Here is a 19,036-nt window from a genome sequence, read left to right as displayed (position 1 = left end):
TGACAGTGAGTCTCACACAGCATGTCATACAATATTACAAGTGTAGACCAAATAAAAATAAAACACAAATGGCAGAAGGGGTGAAGGGTTATCCCTAATGGATTCACATATTTTCATATTCAATCCAGCTTGTCCAGTTAAATGTCAACAGAATGTTCATTTTAACAGATACATTATAACAGGTGTCCATTTTACTAAGTAAATGTCCATCCGGAGTCGTAGGCTTGCAGTTACATTTTCCCTACAATTCACAGCCTGGAGCCTCTGGGCCCACTGGTCCATGGTAGGTGGGTGGGGCCTGAGCCAGTTTACTGTGATAATTTTGTGGGCTATTAACATCATAACTCTGATTATATACAATTCGTTTTTCTCTAGCCCCCTTGAAGGTGTAGTTCCCAAAATCAGCTGTTGTGGGTCAATCGACTTGTCCAAGTTCAAGATCACACAGATCTCCCTCTTCGCCTCCTCCCAGAACTTCAGCAATTTAGGGCAATCCCAGAAAATGTGAGAAGTTCCCTATTAGACCACAACCTCTCCAGCAGAGAGGGGAATACTTCTTGTCATTCTAAGCTATTACTATAGGTGTTTTAAAATATCTCATTCTTAACTTCCAACTAAATTCTCTCCAGGTTGGACAACTTAAACATTTGTGCTTGGACACCAAGGAGCTTTCCCATTCATCATCTGCAATAATGGTGTTAGCCTCCAATTCCCATTTACCTTTTATATCCAATGTATCGATAGATGTATCCATATGAATTCTACTGTTTAAACAGGATATTATATGTTTTGTTTGAATTTGATTCTCAGCTATCTCAACCCAGTACTGTTCAAAATTGCCTGGTGTTTCCTTAATTTTGTCCCATTCCTTGTGTGTGGTCAAATAGTGCCGAAGTTGGAAATATCGGAATAGATCATTAGCTTCAATACTATACTTTGCTTGAAGTTGTGCGAAAGCCCTGAGAGTCGTTCCTTCAAATAATTGACTTATTGTGGTCAAACCCTTCTCCGCCCATCTACTAAAACCACTGTCTAATTTAGCATGCAGCTATTTGTGTTGCCCTAGATATACGTAGATAAGGGTAAGTTTAATACCTGTCTTATTTTCTTCCAAACCTTTAATGTATACTTAACCCATTCATTTTGTATCCTGAGTTTGCGCCATGCATTTGTCGTCAGAAAGGGGAGGGCTGAGAGTGACGTGTTTACTGAGCTTTGCTCTATATGTACCCATTTTGTATCCATATCCAATTTCATCCAGGAGACCAATACTCTAAGTTGTGCTGCCCAGTAATAACTTCTGAAATGAGGCAAAGATAAGCCTCCCTTCTTTTTATGTAAGCAAAGAATTTTGAGTCTAGCCCGAATTATAGATCTGCGTCGGTGTCCGTCCGTTTTACGGATGGGCGGGGAAACAGATTCGGACGGATTCGGACGTACTGTTTTTGATTTATACTTCTTCGACGGCTGTGGGTGTTGAAAACAATTCACCGCCAGAACAGTGGGTGGCGCAGCGGTTTTTTGGTCACAGACGAGCTACTACACGACCTCTTTGAGTGAGAGAATTCGTCATTTGTTTATCTCCCTCCTCCCAGCCGTCACGTCATCAAGAGCAACAGGTGTAGTCACATGGGTCTTTGAGACACACTAGATTACAATGAATAGTCTGTCTAACGCTATATATTCACTTGAAAAGGCAAACTTATCTCCATCATGGTAGGTATTATTTGTGTGAAAAATAGTAGCAATCTATAACAAAATGATATGCTTATCTTACATACACTATAGAAACTATTAAAAACGATTCAATGAAATGAATACTATCTCATTTTCTTTGGTATTTTTTGTCATATTCAGATTTGTAATGATGATTGCTGGGTAATATGTATGCTGTTGTCCAATGTCAAGTCTCTAGTTGATCATGTGACGAGACGATATGATAGTTTAGGCGCAACATCTGAACGTCAAGACCAACAAGCTGACTGGGCAAATAAATATCTGTGACAATGTGATTACAGGAGGCAAACTGGTATCAGGGAAGAAGTTAAAAATAAACTGTCATCTGGAGAGTTTAAAAGAATACAAAACGAGGGGGAATCTACTGTATGGAGATATTTCTGCTTAGTAGTCAACGCGGATTTATTAAACCTGGATGGTTGGGGGAGAGAGATGAACGTCAAAACCGACAAACTGGGCCAGAGGCAAAAGCACCTGCAAGCTGAAAACAATGGCTTTCAAACATAAGCGTGATAAGGCATTGAACATTCCATATTTAAATATCTTAATAAGTAGTCAAGTCAACGTGTCTGCCTCACGTGATGGAGAAGTTCGTTTTTGAGACTAAAATAAATCACATTTAGGATAATAGCCTTCTTGTGTGCGGGGATTTTTTTTATGTCCTAGCTGTGACAACGCGATTACAGGAGGCAAACTGGTATCAGGGAATAAGTTAAAAAATAAACTGTCATCTGGAGAGTTTAAAACAATACAAAACGAGGGGGAATCTACTGTATGGAGATATTTCTGCTTAGTAGTCAAGGCATTGAACATTCCATATTTAAATATCTTAATAAGTAGTCAAGTAAACGTGTTTGCTTCACATGCTTCTCCCCTGTACAAAAGCGTCGGCTAAATGACTAAATGTAAATGGATTAGACCTCGATTGTTGGACTATGTAGATCGTTTTATAACGAACTTTGTGCACTTAAAGTTTAAAAAAAAAAGAAACTGTCATCTGGAGAGTTTAAAACGACACTCGAGGGGAAATTTACTGTAGGCCTATGGAGATATTTCTGTCGGATGGCATCATATTCTATGCGGATTCTAATGAGGCTGTTTGATATGTCCAATGTAAGAAGTGTGAAGCTTTAATGAAATATGATTGATGCCATCCTCTTTCTCCACAACATGGATTAAACATCGATGGTTGGACTATGTAGATACTTTTATAAGGAATGTGTCCGTGTACTTACATTTTTCAAGAAAAAAGATAATCTTCAATGGTAAGACTTGTTTTATTCGCGCCTCTTCTGGTGTAGCATATAACGTGAGTTTTATTTAGGCATATCAGATGCATAGCGTGTGTAATGTGTAGGCCATTTCATTCCGTTCTTGCAATGTGAATAATTCATTTCAATATGCTTATATCCCTTTTGTGCGCGCTTGTGCGTTTAACGGGGCTTGTTTGTGTGAGCCAGTGCATTTATCATTCATCTGTTGATGCTCGAGTTTAATAAAGGCAGGCTATTCTTAAGAAACGTATGTAAATGTGTCAGTAGTATGAACAGTTGAGACATTGACTAATTGGGGTTCGGACTAAATATTTTACTTGCTGTCGGGCTGGGGTAGGGCTGGGACAAGTTAGCGCGATAAGGCATTGAAACAAAAAGCTCAAAAAGCTCCATGGAGAAATGAGGAAATTATTAAACTTAAGAGATCCTGCAGAAGGTCTGAGCGTACATGGAGAAAGACCAAGCTACAGGTCCACCTTGATATCTTTAAGGATAAACTTTCAGTCTTTAATAAAGCAATAAGAAATGCTAGGAAGGATCATTTCTCTAATTTGATATCTACAAATTCTAACAATTCCAGGGTCCTCTTTTCAACAATAGACAGCCTTATAAATCCTGCACCTAAAGTAGATGATAGTCTCTTTTCCACCTCCAAATGTGAGGAATTTGCAGCATTCTTCAGAGATAAGATAACGAACATTAGGAAAAATATTGCTCAAGAAATTCCAAATGTCTTGTTTTCTGATCCCCTTCCACCATGCTGTAACAGTATGAGCTTTTTTGCACTGGCTGATATAGAAATGCTGAGCAAAATAGTGTCACAACTGAAGCCGTCTACATGCCCTCTTGATCCCCTTCCCACCAAATTTTTTAAGACCATCTTTGACTCTGTGTCTAAGGACATTCTAGCCATTATAAACTGTTCCCTGCTTACAGGTATTTTCCCATCAGAACTTAAAACTGCCCTGGTGAGACCCCTCCTGAAGAAAAGCAATTTAGACTCTTCAGTTCTAAACAATTTTAGACCCATCTCTAACCTTCCCTTTCTAAGCAAAATCCTGGAAAAAATTGTCTTTAAACAGTTAAATAATTTCCTAGATGCTAACTGTGCATTTGACACCTTCCAATCTGGTTTTCGCTCCAATCATAGCACAGAAACGGCATTAGTCAAGGTTGTAAATGATCTCAGGATTAATGCTGACTCCAAAAAACTATCTGTCTTGGCCCTTCTGGATCTGAGCGCAGCCTTTGATACTGTTGATCACAATATCCTTATTGATAGACTTGAAAATTGGGTTGGCCTCACTGGTCCGGTCCTAAACTGGTTTAGGACCTATCTAACTGGCCGGGAATACTTTGTCGCCCTCGGAGACCACAGCTCAAAAAACATTTGTATGACCTGTGGGGTCCCTCAAGGATCCATTTTAGGGCCCTTACTTTTCAGTCTATACATGCTACCCCTTGGTAGTGTAATTAGGAGGCACAACATCGACTATCATAGCTATGCAGATGACACCCAGCTCTATATTTCTGTAACACCCAACAACTACAGCTCTATTGATTGTTTGGTAAATTGCATTTCTGATATAAATGTATGGATGTCACAAAACTTTCTCCAGCTAAACCAAGATAAAACAGAGGTATTAGTCATTGGTGAAAAAAACGAGAGAGAGAAACTAACTGCACACTTAAAAACACTAGCACTTAACACCAAGCACCAAGCCAGAAACCTAGGCGTCATACTTGACTCAGATCTCAATTTTGAAACCCATATCAAAAATATAATTAAAACATCTTTTTATCACTTAAGAAACATTGCTAAGGTGCAACCGTTTCTCGCTCAGGCTGACACCGAAAGACTGATGCACGCGTTTATCACGAGCAGGCTAGACTACTGTAACTCGCTTTTGTCTGGTCTACCAAAAAAAGCCATTAGTCAACTACAAACAATACAGAATGCAGCAGCGCGAGTCCTCACTAAAACAAGACGGAGAGCGCACATCACACCAGTATTAAAATCACTGCACTGGCTACCTGTTAGTTTTAGAATAGATTTCAAGGTTCTCCTACTAGTCTATAAATCACTCCATAGTCATGCACCTGAATATATAACAGACATGCTCTCAAGGTACACACCCAGTAGATCCCTGAGGTCCTCCGGCACTGAACTTCTAACAGTTCCAAAAGCCAGGACAAAGAGACATGGGGAAGCAGCTTTTAGTTTCTATGCCCCCAACCTTTGGAACACTCTGCCAGAATACCTAAGAATGGCCGAAACGGTTGAAACCTTTAAACATGCACTTAAGACATACCTCTTTGATCTCGCTTATCACTCACTGTAAAATGTATTTAACATTTATGGAACATTTATTTATTTACTTATTTCTGTCTCTTTTCAAGCATTTGTACCCCCCCCCCCAGCAGCTGTCTCTTAGTTTGACGATAACTGTGCTGAGCAGTCCTTTATGGTGCCAGTGCGGTTAGTACGTAATTTCCTGTTCATTTATCTCTGGCAAAATCTGTGTCTTTTTATAAGTGTTTTGTAACTTGTAAAATGTATTTATTTAACATTAATGTAACATTTATTTACTTATTTACTTATCTGTGTCTCTTTACAAGTGTTTGTAACCCCCCCCCCCCCCCCCCAGCAGCTTAGTTTGACGATGACCGTGCTGAGTAGTCCTTTACGGTGCCAGTGCGGTTAGTACGTTTATTTTATTTTATTCATTTATCTCTTGAAAATCTGTGTGTTTTATACAAGTGTAACCCCCCCCCCCCCCTTTCTTTCCTACTGTGAGGCGCATTGTGTTACTTCCTTGTATGAAATGCGCCGTACAAATAAAGTTTGATTTGATTTGATTTGATTTGATTGAACATTCCATATTTAACTTGGCATAGTCGCCCCATAATGCCGTGCGGCGGGCACATACTTTTCTCGATGTGATGTATACATGTCTATGATGCAGCGCCCAACGATGTTCTTTAACAATGTTCCTTACTGTTCTAATTGCATGTCGTTGTTCTGTGTTGGGACGGAGTTTATACAGGTGTGTGACGGTAGCACAGTCTGTTCGTGATAACTTGTAGCAGGGCATAAAGCCCGTGCCATTTTGACATTGTATTGTGTTTAGTGTTTAATTAAAAGCCATAACAAATATTCCACACTTCCGTGATTTGTTACAATATCTTAATAAGTAGTGAAGTCAACGTGGATTCTATGGATTAAATTCATTTATTGACACATCTTTTCAGGACGACCACAGCGCTTTAAAACGACGTGTTTATAAGTTACATTATTCAAAGATGGTAGATAAAAGGCGAGATAATCGCCAGGTGTAATAAGCCTACTTTCTCATTATGTGTGTGTGTTAGGGTTTGTAATGCAATGGTGTTGGCTGCAAGTTAACTCCACTTCACGTTAAGGTTAGCTTTTGTATATGAGCATTCATTTCAACTGTTCCATCATCTGAAATATCACGGTGTCGAAAAACAAACCTTTGATCTAAACAGAATATTCAGTATGGAATGGGAATATTTCAGAGCAGGGCTATCTTTTATCGCGTTTGACAAATATGCTCCGATTGCTGTGATGTCTCCTGTGAGAATGGGATAGTATTCTCTCCTATGAATTCGCGGTCATTTGAGCGTCCTTATAAGTGTTTCAGAAATATCTTCAGACCTCTTCTGTTATGTTTGTTCATAATCAACTAGAAGAAGCTTGTGAGACGGTCTACAGGCTATTCATAAAAAACATACGTAAATGTGTCATTAGTATGAACAGTTGAGACATTGACTATGTCTGGTTGGATTCCGACAATATATTTGAATGGCTGTCTGGCTCGGGCACTACTCTGTCGGACGCAGGCCGGGCTCGGACAGAAATATTCGGCTGATCCATACTCTATAACAGAATAGGAACAGATAGGGAATGAAATAGGAAATGTGAGATTCCGGAAATGATGTCCTTAGGAAATGATTTCGTTAGCGGACCAATCACAGCCAAGGGGGTATCCGTCGCTATCCGTTCGTATCCGAAAAAGTTACAAAAATCGAGAGGTGCACGTCGGTGTCCGTCCAGCTCTCCGAAGGGCTCGGATGGGCTCGGATGGGCGTTCCACCACGGGGAAGGGTGTTGCCAAGGCGTGGCTATGTGTCCGGACGGACACCGACGCAGATCTATAATTCGGGCTTTACTCTTGGCCTCTTGTTCTGCCATATGAATCAGGAAACCAGCCTATCTAAGAGCTTAAAAGTAGATACCGGGACCGCAATAGGAAGAGAACAAAAGAGAAATAACAGCCTTGGCAGAACATTCATCCTAATGGTTTCTACCCTCCCAACCAAGGAAAGGGGAAGCATCTCCCACCTTTCCAAGTCATCTTTGATCTGAGAAATAAGTTTGTCATAGTTTACTCTGTATAATTTCGAAGAAATAGGAGTCAAAATCACACCCAAGTACCTAAAGCCCCCCTTTGACCATCTAAATCTCACAAGTCTGTCCAATTGTGTAGGCCAGCTTCCTGTAATCATCATTGTAATCATCATTGCTTCCGATTGACCTCATGTCCTGAAACTTCCCCATAGTGACTCAGACATTGCATAACCGCTGGGTTTAGATGACAAGGGATTTCTTATAAACAAAAGAATATCATCCGAAAAACAACGATATCTCATGCCCCCCTCATCTGCTATTCGACTTGTTCCTTTAAAAGTGAATTCTCCTGTAATCATTCTCTGATAATTTATGTGCATCTGGTTATGTGCATTTATTTAGCAATAGAACTTTAAAAGTGGTGACGTCTCCATCTTAATTTGTTTTATCTGACACATTAGCACTGTTCCATGTCTTCCTCTCAAACCAGATTTTTGATTGACAACTGTAAACTACTAACAAGGCCAGAAACCAGGTTTTAACTCCGTTTTGAATTCAATGCTGAAGTGAACGGGGTGAAATGGTTGAGGCAGAGAGAGTGTCTAGGTCTATTTTTAGCCCAGGTGCCTCCAGAATGTTCTCTGCCAACCATCTGCTCTGAGGCAGTCAGGGTCTTTAATGCCTCACTCCAAGTGGGATCTTTGATCATGGATATTTACATTTATAATAAACACCACGGTGGATTATGGCACAGATGGCAGACATTATCATTTGTGGTCCTGCTGTTATAATAGAGCATACTATTGAAGAGCGAGATTACAATCTGTCATGTATACAGTACTAATATTGATAATAAAAGTAATAGTAGAGCATAAGATGTATGGGAATCAAATTGGTGTGAAAACACAGACCTGGCCATCAAAACACTTTCCTAATCGCATGTGTGAAATTACTGTAATGGTTTATGCCTGTAGACTGTGGTATGCCTGTAGAACTGTTAACCTCTCAACATAAGCTGTCTGATGTGCCTGACTGCATAATAGGATGTCAAGTTTCACCATAGGGAAGGGGTGAAGCAAGATGCTGGATGAAAACAAAACAGAATGTCCAGAATGTATCCATTTCATTTCCACTGTTGCGACGAAATCAGACCAATCTTTTCAGTAGGTCAGATTTGATGTCATTTGACCCTTAAAACACACACACACAACATGTTACATATTAAACTGTTGAAGAAAAGTATGACCTCCCCACTTATTTCCTTATAAACAGACCTGCACATTAGTTCAAAGGCAGTCTGAAATCCTAGACATTAAGCTCTGTACTTTCAGTGGGTGGAAAATAAAAATTAAGAAAGGTGTATTCATGGAAGCTGAGTAATAAAAAAAGTGTGCAAGCTATTTCCGTCCAGCCATCCCTTGTTTCCAGCGCACCCTTTTGTCCTCCTCCCTCAGATTCACTCTCCCTCTTTTTTTATGGCGCTGATTGTGGAGTGAGGTCAGCGCCTGAGTCTCCTAATCCTGTGTGGGGTCATCTTTCTGTCCTGGAGTTCACTGCTAATCCACCAGCGGCTGCTGTCTCTCCCAGCACCCCCCCCCCCCACACCACACACACACACACACCCACACACACCCCCACAGACACACACAAATGCCGACCTACCCTCCCTCTATAAAACCCCATTGTCTCTAAACAATAGCCATTTTCAGGAAGTCCCCTGTGGGTGTGTGACTTTCTTCTCCATCCTTGATTGCACCTCAGCCAAGGTAAGAGACGACTCCTGATGCACTGTACATGCTCATCAATGCCAAAGAGAGGGGAGACCAGCGCAGAGCAGCGGGCTCAAGACTGACTGTGGGCTACACGGATTGGTCATTGTCTTTCAGAAGTCATTGCTAATGTAGTTAGACCACATCCTCCTGAAGAATCATTACTTTACAATGGGAAAGTCCTTCTCACTTCACTTCACCATAACATTCACCCAGTCCATGTTGTAAAAGTTAGAGTGATGTCAGTGTAGCTCTGATGTAATGAAATGATCTGTCCTGAGCTATGATTCCTCAAGTTGTTTGAAATGTGTGTGTGTTTTTTGGTAATACGTTGATCGATGCATTGTTACCCTGTGCCTTTGTTCTTGTAGATGTAGTTCTTTGTGTGTTTCATTCTAGTCATGTGAGGTAAGGACAGCTATCCCTGGGGTAAAAGGATTGAGAGTAAGAACAGGTGTGTGTGTGTGTGTGTGTGTGTGTGTGTGTGTGTGTGTGTGTGTGTGTGTGTGTGTGTGTGTGTGTGTGTGTGTGTGTGTGTGTGTGTGTGTGTTGGGGCAGTGAGTTCTCAGAGAGATTAACAGACAGTGCTATTGTCCTTGCTGTAAGATAAAGTTGGATCTTTCAGCCCCCTGTCACCCTGCACGCCTCCCAACCTATCGCCACGCCCCGTCCTGCCGCGGTCTGATCCTCAGCGACTCAACCCGGAACTATTAATACAATCCACTCTCACAGCGATAATGAGTCTCTGTGACTCCCATAATCTCCCCCCTGCGTCCTTGACTAAAATTACCTCCTCAGAATTCCAGCAGCTAAATGCTCCTCGTGATCGCCCACGGTAACCTTACTCTTCCTTAAATCCCTCGTTGTGCTCGACGTTCATGTGGGCCCCATTATCTCCAAAGCACTGCCTTCTGTTCACCCCACTCCCATACAGGCCTCGTACCTGCAGCCACAGGTATCTCCAACAATACCCATCAATACCGTCTCCTCCTACCCCATTAACCAATAACAACCAAAGCATCCTACCACTCATCAAGGGTGAGGTGAAGCTAGTTGGACGCATCTACAAAACCGATGTCCTGAACTCCTGAAACATTGATTTTGACCCCAGACTGCTTTAGTCTAATGTCCTAACGGGGAGTGACAAAGTGGAGCTGCTTGTTACTTGACCTGTGTACTGAGACTATCTACCAGCATCAGATCAGGCCACCTGATGAACAGAGCACCTGTATAGGGCGTCCTCCCAGGCATCTAGCCACCTCAACCCCAGGTTCACTGAGCTGTCCTCTCTCTCTCTCGCTCTCTCTCTCTCCCTCTCTCTCTCTGTAGGGATACATAGTTGTGGGAAACACACTTGCTGTCTGTAAGATGACACGATCCCCAAGCATGTGTTTAGAGCTGCCTGTGGTGGCAGGCAGGTGATGGATGAGCTGCAGACAGAGCAGTTGAGTGATCAGTGGATGGTCCCTTTGTAGTGGGTGTAGGGGGAGAGGAGTCTGAATGTAATGACAGCTATATGCATGATGAATTCTCCACGTCACCCACATATGTGGACTATCAATTGTAGCTGACGACAGGGATGGAGTGAGAGAATGTGTGGGGTGAAGGTGGAGAGAGAGAGGTGGGGTGGGGTGGGGGGGGTTGGTACAAGTTTGTGAGCGACACTGTTTTATTTTTTGTTTGTTTGCTTACCCATTGTGAGATTGACAATGTGTTTGGTTTTCTAGTTGTCAAAGTGAACACCTCGTCACAGATACAAAACTCCTCGTCACAGAAATAAAGTAACAGATAAATGAAGAAGAGATAAAGTAGTACCTATAGGGTTTGCACAACAGGGTTAGGGGAGGAAGAACGGGAGGAAGACGAGTGCAGTCTAAGGTGTGAAAGGGAAGGAGAGTGACAGACACTGTATCTCACTCTGTCTCTCCAGGCTCTGCATACTCACCTGTTCACACTCCCTCCATCTTGCCGGACAATAGCAGGCATGCGGCAGAACAAGAGGACAATTTATGTCCGACTGGCGTCCATCAATAACATGCCCATCACCCCCACTGTGAACTTAAGCCCCCATAGGGTTACTTCTGAAACTCTTGAAATGCCCTTGTCAAACAAATATCCAATACATTCAAAAAGATGAATCACAAATGAGGCTCAAAATCATGTTTGCTGACAGTTTTCCCGGTGTGTGTGCATGTGTGTGTGTGTGTTTAAGAATAAAAGTACACCAAGAGGGTCATCTCTATTTCTTCTCTCTCTCTCTCTTGCTCAGACCCAGCCATGTCTGATGTAGAAGAAGAATATGAGTGAGTATCAAATCATCTGAAAGACTGAAGAGTAATTAGTTGGAAGTTAACACTGCTCGAGTACTTAACACTTACTTCTCTTTTCTGTGTTCTCTCCATCCTAGGGAGCAGGCAGAGGGTGTGTCATCTATGCTCAGACTCTGATAAGGGAGTGGGGCTAGTGATTGGCTCTCTTGCCCTTGAGTGTGGCTCTGATAGGTCCCTGAGATCTGTAATTGGCCCCATGCCACGAGGAAGCTGATTGGATAATAGCTTACACTGTTGTTGTCTCCCTTGGGGCACAGTTGAGATTTGTCACCTGGTTATTATTACTCACTGAGCTCATCACTGTGCTTTCAGGGGCAACAAATGGTTTCTCCACTGCTTTCTCCCCCACCTATATTTCTCTCTCTCTCTGTCCCTATCTATCTATCTATCTATCTATCTATCTATCTATCTATATCTATCTATCTATGTATATCTATATACAGTAGATATCTATCCCTATATATATATTTGCTGTGTATATTGAATATATATACTGTATATACTGAAGTGGTATGTGATTGAAAAGTGATTTTTCTTTCTTTCACTCTCTCACACACACACACACACACACACACACACACACCAGAAGAGGCAGAGGAACCAGAACCAGAAGAGGATGCAGAGGAGCAGGAAGAAGATGGAGGTAAGACCAGTCCTAACAGTAAGTAATGAAATAACTCCATTTCAGTCACAGCTGTGTTAAAATATAACCAGACTATTTCTACTATTTCTATGTAAATGGAATATTGCATCCTGTTCCTGCCTGAACTGTCTGATGTGATTGATATGCCGGCAAGGTGAACAGCAAGAGTACTCAGAATATCAAGGTATTTGTGTGGGCAATGTTCTCTGTCTCTTCTGAAACAACACATCCAACTGTTCAGTGCTGTGCTTGTGTGCTGGGCAAAACAATCCCATTCAGTAAATACCAGAGGAGTTGGATCAGAAGTCCAACACCTGTTTAGCCAAGGGATAATTAGGTTAGGCGGGCATGTATTCAGGTAAGGAGACTGTTAAACAAAGAATTATGCCGCTGGCATGATCGACTACATAGTAGTCTACATACACAAACATAGACATGCCTGCACTAGTCTAGGAATGCTTTTTATTGGATGTGCACGATAACCATTGAAGGCACAGTGTGTAGTTTTTCATTTGACTGTGTTAGGAAAGTTGTTGACTCACTAGTTTGTTATAGTGTCAGTCAGCCAATTTCAACAGGTTTCGCTAGGTTTAGCCCTTAGCATCTCGTTAGCGATTAACAATTCCTCCGTTGTGCTCCGTTGTCAACAACTTTCAACACAGTCAAACATCAAGCACATGGTTGTTTTGCTTGGTTTATTGCAGGTAAAATATAGGCAAGCTGGTCTAGCGAAGTATAATGTGAGATGCTCTGGGGTAAATCGCGTTATTGAGGTTTTTAATGCAGTGCGAGTCTGTGACTTCCAAAAAGTGTCCGGGTTACGCAATGCTAGCGTTGGTATAGCAACTGTCACTCAAGAGTCGTTCGAAAGCCAATATGACGTCACCCGGACACTATTTGGCACCGGCCACTATTTGGCATGACAGCACCACCACACGCAACAACAACTAGACCCATCTGCTAGTTATAAGAAGAAGCTAGCGCAGTATTCTCTGTATGTACATCATGGTTCTTTTGGTTATGTTAGCGTTAATCTCCAAGTCATATTTGTGTAAAAGCTTGTGATATTACTCTACCTTGTCAGTCTACATGCTTTTTTAGCTTCTGCCGTTGTCTTTACCGGTTCCATATCCTTCAGCTTGCCAACAAATGCACATGTACTACGGTTCAATAGGGGGTCTCGAAACGCGATTTGTATTGATGACAGTGGTGTGAAAGTGAGCTACACTCTGCAACTTTAGGGGGAGCTCAGTAGCAAAAAATACCAATTCTCGCTCTAATGTGGCTTTAAATGATATGTGTGCAAACAATTACAGTTGTGCAGCGTAGTTAAGTGTGCGATTTATTTATGTGTGTATAAACCGTTACGGGAACAAACTGAACGAAGTCGCCAACGAGGATTTGTGTTGGTCATTCAGTTTTTCAATCGAGCCGATCCCCCTTCCCCCACTTCAACATGAGGTTTTGCCGCCCATCACTGCTGAATATAGAGTTAAGAGATGACCACGAGTAGTATGGGTCCTGACAGAAAACATACTTGATCATATCGGTAATGTTTTTGCACATTTTTGGCTAATTCCCTTTTACTATTAAAAGTAAATCACAGGGAATGGAAAAGGGGAACCCAACTACGAATCGTTGAGTTTTCCTTACCTCCAAGTGAGCCCTTCGTATCGACATAGGGTGCGGGCCCTTTTCCATGCAGTCCACCATGTTGCGCTCCCATTTTCTACAGTAGCCGGGAAAGAACTAACCAAAACACTGGCTCGAGATAGGGTTTTTCGTGTCTTTATGGTATTTTACTTCCACCATGGGTACACGTACCCCCTTGTCCAGGGAAGGGAATTCAGATGGTTGCAATTCAGCATTCTCACCACTAGAAACTACACACTGTACCTTTAAGAGGAATACCAAAACAGTAATATCTGATATCAAGTTACTGATATTAATGAGTTGTGTCAAACTCATTTTTAACTGTTTTGCTGTATGCATGGTTTGAAGTGTACATGCAGTATCTGTATACATGCAGTATTTTCAGATATTCTCATGTGTGTGCAGACATGAACAGTGGAGATAGCTCATACTCAGAGAAGTGTATGCTCTTTGGCTTTCCATGAACATGTTCTCTTTTCTCTCCATCTGTACTCATGCTCCACTCTCATGGGCTTGGTAGATCAGGAGACTCAGGAGGAAGGTGAGACAACAGGACTCCAGATTCTCACTTACACTCTGACCTTTAACCCTCGTGCCACCCCTAAGTGTGATCATGTCTCTCTCTCCCCCTTTTTGAATACTCCTCTCTGAAACTTGATGTTGCAACTGCAATCACAACTGCATTCATGTGTAGGACAGATGCCAAAAGCTTTCCTACAAACTAGCAACATCTGTGTGTGACGCAACACTTAGAATATATGTAACGTTGAGCAAGAGAGGACTCTACAGCAGAGTATTTAAATAAATACATTTAAATAAATACTCCATTTTCACTGAAAGCCAAATAATTATGCAGTGCAATGAATCTTCCTCTCACTGCTGTTTTCTTCTCTCCCTCTTTGTATCATTTCAGAGGAAGAGAGGCCCAGACCCAAGTAGGTTGCCTGTCTGCCCCATTTCCTTCTCATAAGTGTGCACACATGTGTTGTGTTTTCTTGCGGTCTCTAACACATTGTGTTCATTTGCAGGCCCGTGGTCCCTCAGCTGGCGCCTCCAAAGATTCCTGAGGGGGATCGAGTGGACTTTGATGTGAGTTCCAGTTGATTATTTCTTTCTTTTTTTTAAGATTTATTTTTGGGCTTTTTATGCCTTTTATCAGATAGGACAGTAGAGAGAGACAGGAAGCGAGCTGGAGAGAGGTCGGTAGAGGGATCGGGAAATGACCGCGAGTCGGACTCGAACCGGGTTCCCATGGGCATTCGTCCCCCCCCTGTCTTCCTTTCTCCTCGTCACTCCTGTTGTGTTTTTGATTACCCTCAGGATATCCATAGAAAAAGAATGGAGAAAGACCTGTTGGAGCTGCAGACTCTGATTGATGTCCACTTTGAACAGCGGAAGAAGGAGGAGGAAGAGCTCATTGGACTGAAAGATCGGATTGTGAGTTTTCCAGATGTTTATCTAGTTCTAGTCAACAAATATCACATGAATCAATTTGCAGATTCAAATCAAATGGAACTGACCACTTGCCCCACAGACAGCTTGTGAGGGAGACTGTTTCTGTGTGGGAGATAGTGATAATCAGTGCCACCACTCCCCTGTTTACAGTGAAGTACAACTCAACTGTCATGCCACCTTCAACAGTCTAACAGGTCCTCCTTTCTGACTTAACACTGACTTTGGATACTGGAGAAGCAATTCAATGAAAATATAACAGGATGACTGACTGGGTAGTTGGACTACAAAGTTGCTGGTTTGAAACTCAAGCAGCTAGGGATTGTAGTTGTCCCTTTTGTAAAGTTCCAATAGCATGACATGAAGTCAGTTAGGTGCCATCAGTCAGTGGAAGGTCCCATTAGTGAGATATTAAGTTGTGACTGATGAGTGAACAAACTAGTCTCCCATGGTGCTGTCTTCTGCCTGAGAATAGACGTAGAGACTTGTTGAGGGCCACAGAGGAAAGGTGAGGCCCTCAGCTGGGACTTCTCAATAGTGTTCCTCCTGGACCCGTGCCCTGCAGATCTTTCTCTCTGGAACTCTCCCTGTTCCAAATCCAGATTCAGATTCTTTTGCTGTTTCATCAAAAATAAACAAGTGTAAGAGAGTCAAATGTCTGAGTGAATTGTTACGGCCAGCCTCGCTGACTGCAACATTGAAGACAAAAGAGTCAAAGGGGCTCGTGTCTAGGGGGGTTTATTTATTTAACAAAAAGACTAGTGCCACAGGTTCACAACAGCAGACATCCGTCTTGGCGTTAGGAGCAGGACGTGAGATCACTCGGTATTAGCCAGCGCTTCATCCACGGCAGGACACGCTTTATAAAGGGACGACTCCGCCCCCGAACCCAGGTTGCACCTGAAACCTATTATTCAAAAGAAAAGAGCAGGCACAAAGTAAACAGAACTACGCCACCCGGAGGTTAAAGAGGACTGTAACACCTCCACCCCAAAATGGTGACTATAGTCTCCATAACTCAGATATTATTATCCATCGCCAGGCACGACATCCACAACCACGGATGCGTGCAGCACTATTTCAAAACATAGATCTGTACAGCTATGCTGTAACAATGACAACAGACAATGACCAAGCACACCTAAATCAAACATCCAATCATTCGCACAAACATACACAAAACAACAAAACAAAACCATGACATACGGTTCTTTCAAACCGTAGACACGAAGAATAGAGACTACGGTACCCGTGACAGAGCGTCTGCTAAGACGTTGTCGGTTCCCCGCACATGTTTGATCTCAATGTTAAAGGGCTGCAAGATCAAACTCCACCGCATGAGCCGCTGGTTAGCGTTTCTCATGCGGAAAAGAAACCTAAGAGGGTCGTGGTCGCTGTACACAACGACCTTCTCTAAAGCTCCCAAATAGACCTCGAAGTGAATGCCCAGTGCAGCGTGACTTCTCTGTGTCAAAAGTTGAACTCAAATTTATAGCCCCCAAAAAATCTAGCTGTCCGTTCTGTGTGTGCGCTCAAAAGGAAAAAAAACCCTCTGGTGTTCATATGCAGGAACGGCGGCGTTGTGAGCGGGCTGAACTGCAACGTGTGAGAGCCGAGAAGGAGAGGGACCGTCAAACCAGGATTGCGGTGAGAGGACAGTGTGCTGAAATGAGTCTGAGTCAATGTCTGCCACCCACACAACTCTTATTGTTTTTATTGTTTTTATTGTGCACAACACGTATTGCTTATATGAGTTTCCTGGAGAAAGTTAGATGGACAGATAAGAGTTTGAAGTTGTGTGATTCAGATTACACAATTCCAGAGATTCAGTGAAGGAGTCTGAACAAAGAGAAAGTCCCTGACACTTGTGTGTCTTTTTCATCGGTGAATTGTCTCTTTCCTCCTCCTTCTCAGGAGGAACGCCAGAGAAAGGAGGATGACGAGGCCAGGAAGAAGGCTGACGATGATGCAAAAAAGAAGAAAGTTCTGTCTAACATGGGGGCTAATTTTGGTGGCTTTCTTGCAAAGGTAAGATAAACATGGAAAATCAGCTTTTCAATCTAGACAAATCTGGAGACAAATTGTATTTAAGGATGGATATTGTTTTGCTCCTCTTTTGCTGTGTTTGTATGTGTGTGTGTGTGCGTGTGTGTGTGCGTGTGTGTGCGTGTGTGCGTGTGTGCGTGCGTGCGTGCGTGCGTGCGTGTGAGTCCAGGCGGAGCAGAGAAGGGGGAAACGACTGACAGGAAGAGAGATTAAAAGAAAGACTCTATGTGAGAGGCGCAAACCTCTGGTGACTGACAATATGAGGGAAGATGCCCTGAAGTAAGTCACACACACACACACACACACACACACACACACACACACACACAAACACTCACACTTAATGTCTGTCCATTTCCAGACGTATGAGATAAACACACTTAATGTCTGTCCATTTCCAGACGTATGAGACAAACATTTTTTCTTTCCCACTCCTCTTTGCCTTTGCAGGCAGCGTGCACAGGAGATGTGGAATTGCATCTACGAGCTGGAGTCTGATAAGTTTGACTATATGGATGAGATGAAGAAACAGAAATATGAGGTGTGGCTCCTCTCAGGGATGCAGAGCCTAGATGTAGGATGCAGTTACGCAATGATGTCATGAAGGCTCACATTTTGAACCTGCACTTGTCCATATGGTGTTTTTTGGAGTCATGAGTGAAATAAACAGTCAACGCCATGGCTGAGTATTTCCACATGGACCTGCAGTGTACCAGTGACTCAAAAACATAGAATAAGACACCTTAGTTTTCAGATGTCACAAACCTAAGGAACCAATCCCGTCAACTTGCCTGTCAGGAGGGAGGGGTACTATCAGTGCACAGATACATAGAGTAGTACAATATTACTTCTAATGAACTAGATGGCTTTCTTCAGAGACTTTCTATGGTGTTCAAATGTTTCTTCCTAACGGCACCTGGATGTTTAACATTAGCTAGCAAACATTAGGAAAACAGAAAACAAGCAGAGGTGCAAAGGTGTAGAGCGACAGCCAAGCCATTTTAAGGCCATTTTAAAGGCCAATTTCTCTCTGTAATTTATCTTATTTATTCCTCTCTCCAGATTATTGTCCTCCTCAACAGAATTTCTCATGCTCAGAAGTTGTAAGTTTGAATTTATGGAGAGATTTTTTTTTATTGTATTATTATTAACCTGCTGCCAGCTCTGTGTTTTTCAGATCCTTTCCACATCAACAATCTTTAACTTTGTGTCCTTCTCTCTTTCCCTCTCTCATAGCAAAAAGGGTCTTGGCAATAAAGGCAAAGTTGGTGGTCGCTGGAAATGAAGTCTTTTTGCCATAGTGGAGGACAGGGTCAAATGGGGAGAGCTGCATATGTCTTCCTTCTCCTTTCCTCTCCCTCTCTCCCACCATTAGCTCCATCTCTGTGTTATCAAAACAATGTTTTGAAAAGATTAAATACATGATTCATAAACTGTTTCAGTATCAGTTGAGTGGTGTGACTAACTGACAATTTTTTACCCTTTGTCCCGCATCAGATATTGTCCCACATTTGCATTGGTCATATGCCACATTTATGCCGTGTACCGCATGGTTTCTACTCTTTTTAACATCGCTACGTCAAAAGCAACACTCAAGGCGCTAACAAAACGTATCAAAACGTTTATTTAAACGGAAACAGTGGTGCTTTGAACACTGTTCTGTTACCTAAGCGTTGCAACTTACAGCAGCAACTTATTGTTTGCGTTCTTTTCGAAGAATTGTCAGAGCCTTATGAAATCGGTTTAAAATGTTTTTTTTA

At 42.3% G+C, this 19,036-nt stretch overlaps 1 protein-coding gene across 2 annotated transcripts; it reads left to right on the top strand.

Moving 5' to 3' along the window:
• Nucleotides 1-9,094: 9,094 nt before the first annotated feature.
• Nucleotides 9,095-18,709, top strand: tnnt1 (troponin T type 1 (skeletal, slow)). 2 transcript variants are annotated; one of them, XM_031569770.2, is made up of 15 exons: nt 9,095-9,149; nt 11,422-11,455; nt 11,560-11,573; nt 12,069-12,125; nt 12,280-12,309; nt 14,299-14,319; nt 14,692-14,713; nt 14,807-14,867; nt 15,099-15,215; nt 16,800-16,877; nt 17,145-17,258; nt 17,446-17,555; nt 17,727-17,817; nt 18,339-18,379; nt 18,513-18,709. In XM_031569770.2, exons 2-15 carry the CDS (start codon nt 11,430-11,432, stop codon nt 18,559-18,561), a joined length of 831 nt encoding a protein of 276 aa, XP_031425630.1. In that variant the 5' UTR covers nt 9,095-9,149; nt 11,422-11,429; the 3' UTR covers nt 18,562-18,709. The 2 variants fall into 2 exon arrangements, with proteins under 2 accessions (XP_031425630.1, XP_012673417.2); XM_012817963.3 differs by lacking the exon at nt 9,095-9,149 and having other exon boundaries at nt 11,415-11,455.
• The last annotated feature ends 327 nt before the right edge of the window (nt 18,710-19,036 follow it).

The sequence above is a fragment of the Clupea harengus genome, chromosome 1 (assembly GCF_900700415.2).
Source record: "Clupea harengus chromosome 1, Ch_v2.0.2, whole genome shotgun sequence".
Classification (NCBI taxonomy): Eukaryota; Metazoa; Chordata; class Actinopteri; order Clupeiformes; family Clupeidae; genus Clupea; species Clupea harengus.
This window is presented reverse-complemented; position numbering and strand designations above follow the sequence as displayed.

What these genes read in the sequence shown, in the direction of transcription:
- tnnt1 (XM_031569770.2), top strand. Translation starts at nt 11,430, where the DNA reads ATGTCTGATGTAGAAGAAGAATATGA. An exon ending in GGAGCAGGAAGAAGATGGAG is followed by an intron (nt 12,126 to 12,279) that starts GTAAGACCAGTC and finishes TATGCCGGCAAG; the next exon opens with GTGAACAGCAAGAGTACTCA. An exon ending in ATGAGGGAAGATGCCCTGAA is followed by an intron (nt 17,556 to 17,726) that starts GTAAGTCACACA and finishes TTGCCTTTGCAG; the next exon opens with GCAGCGTGCACAGGAGATGT.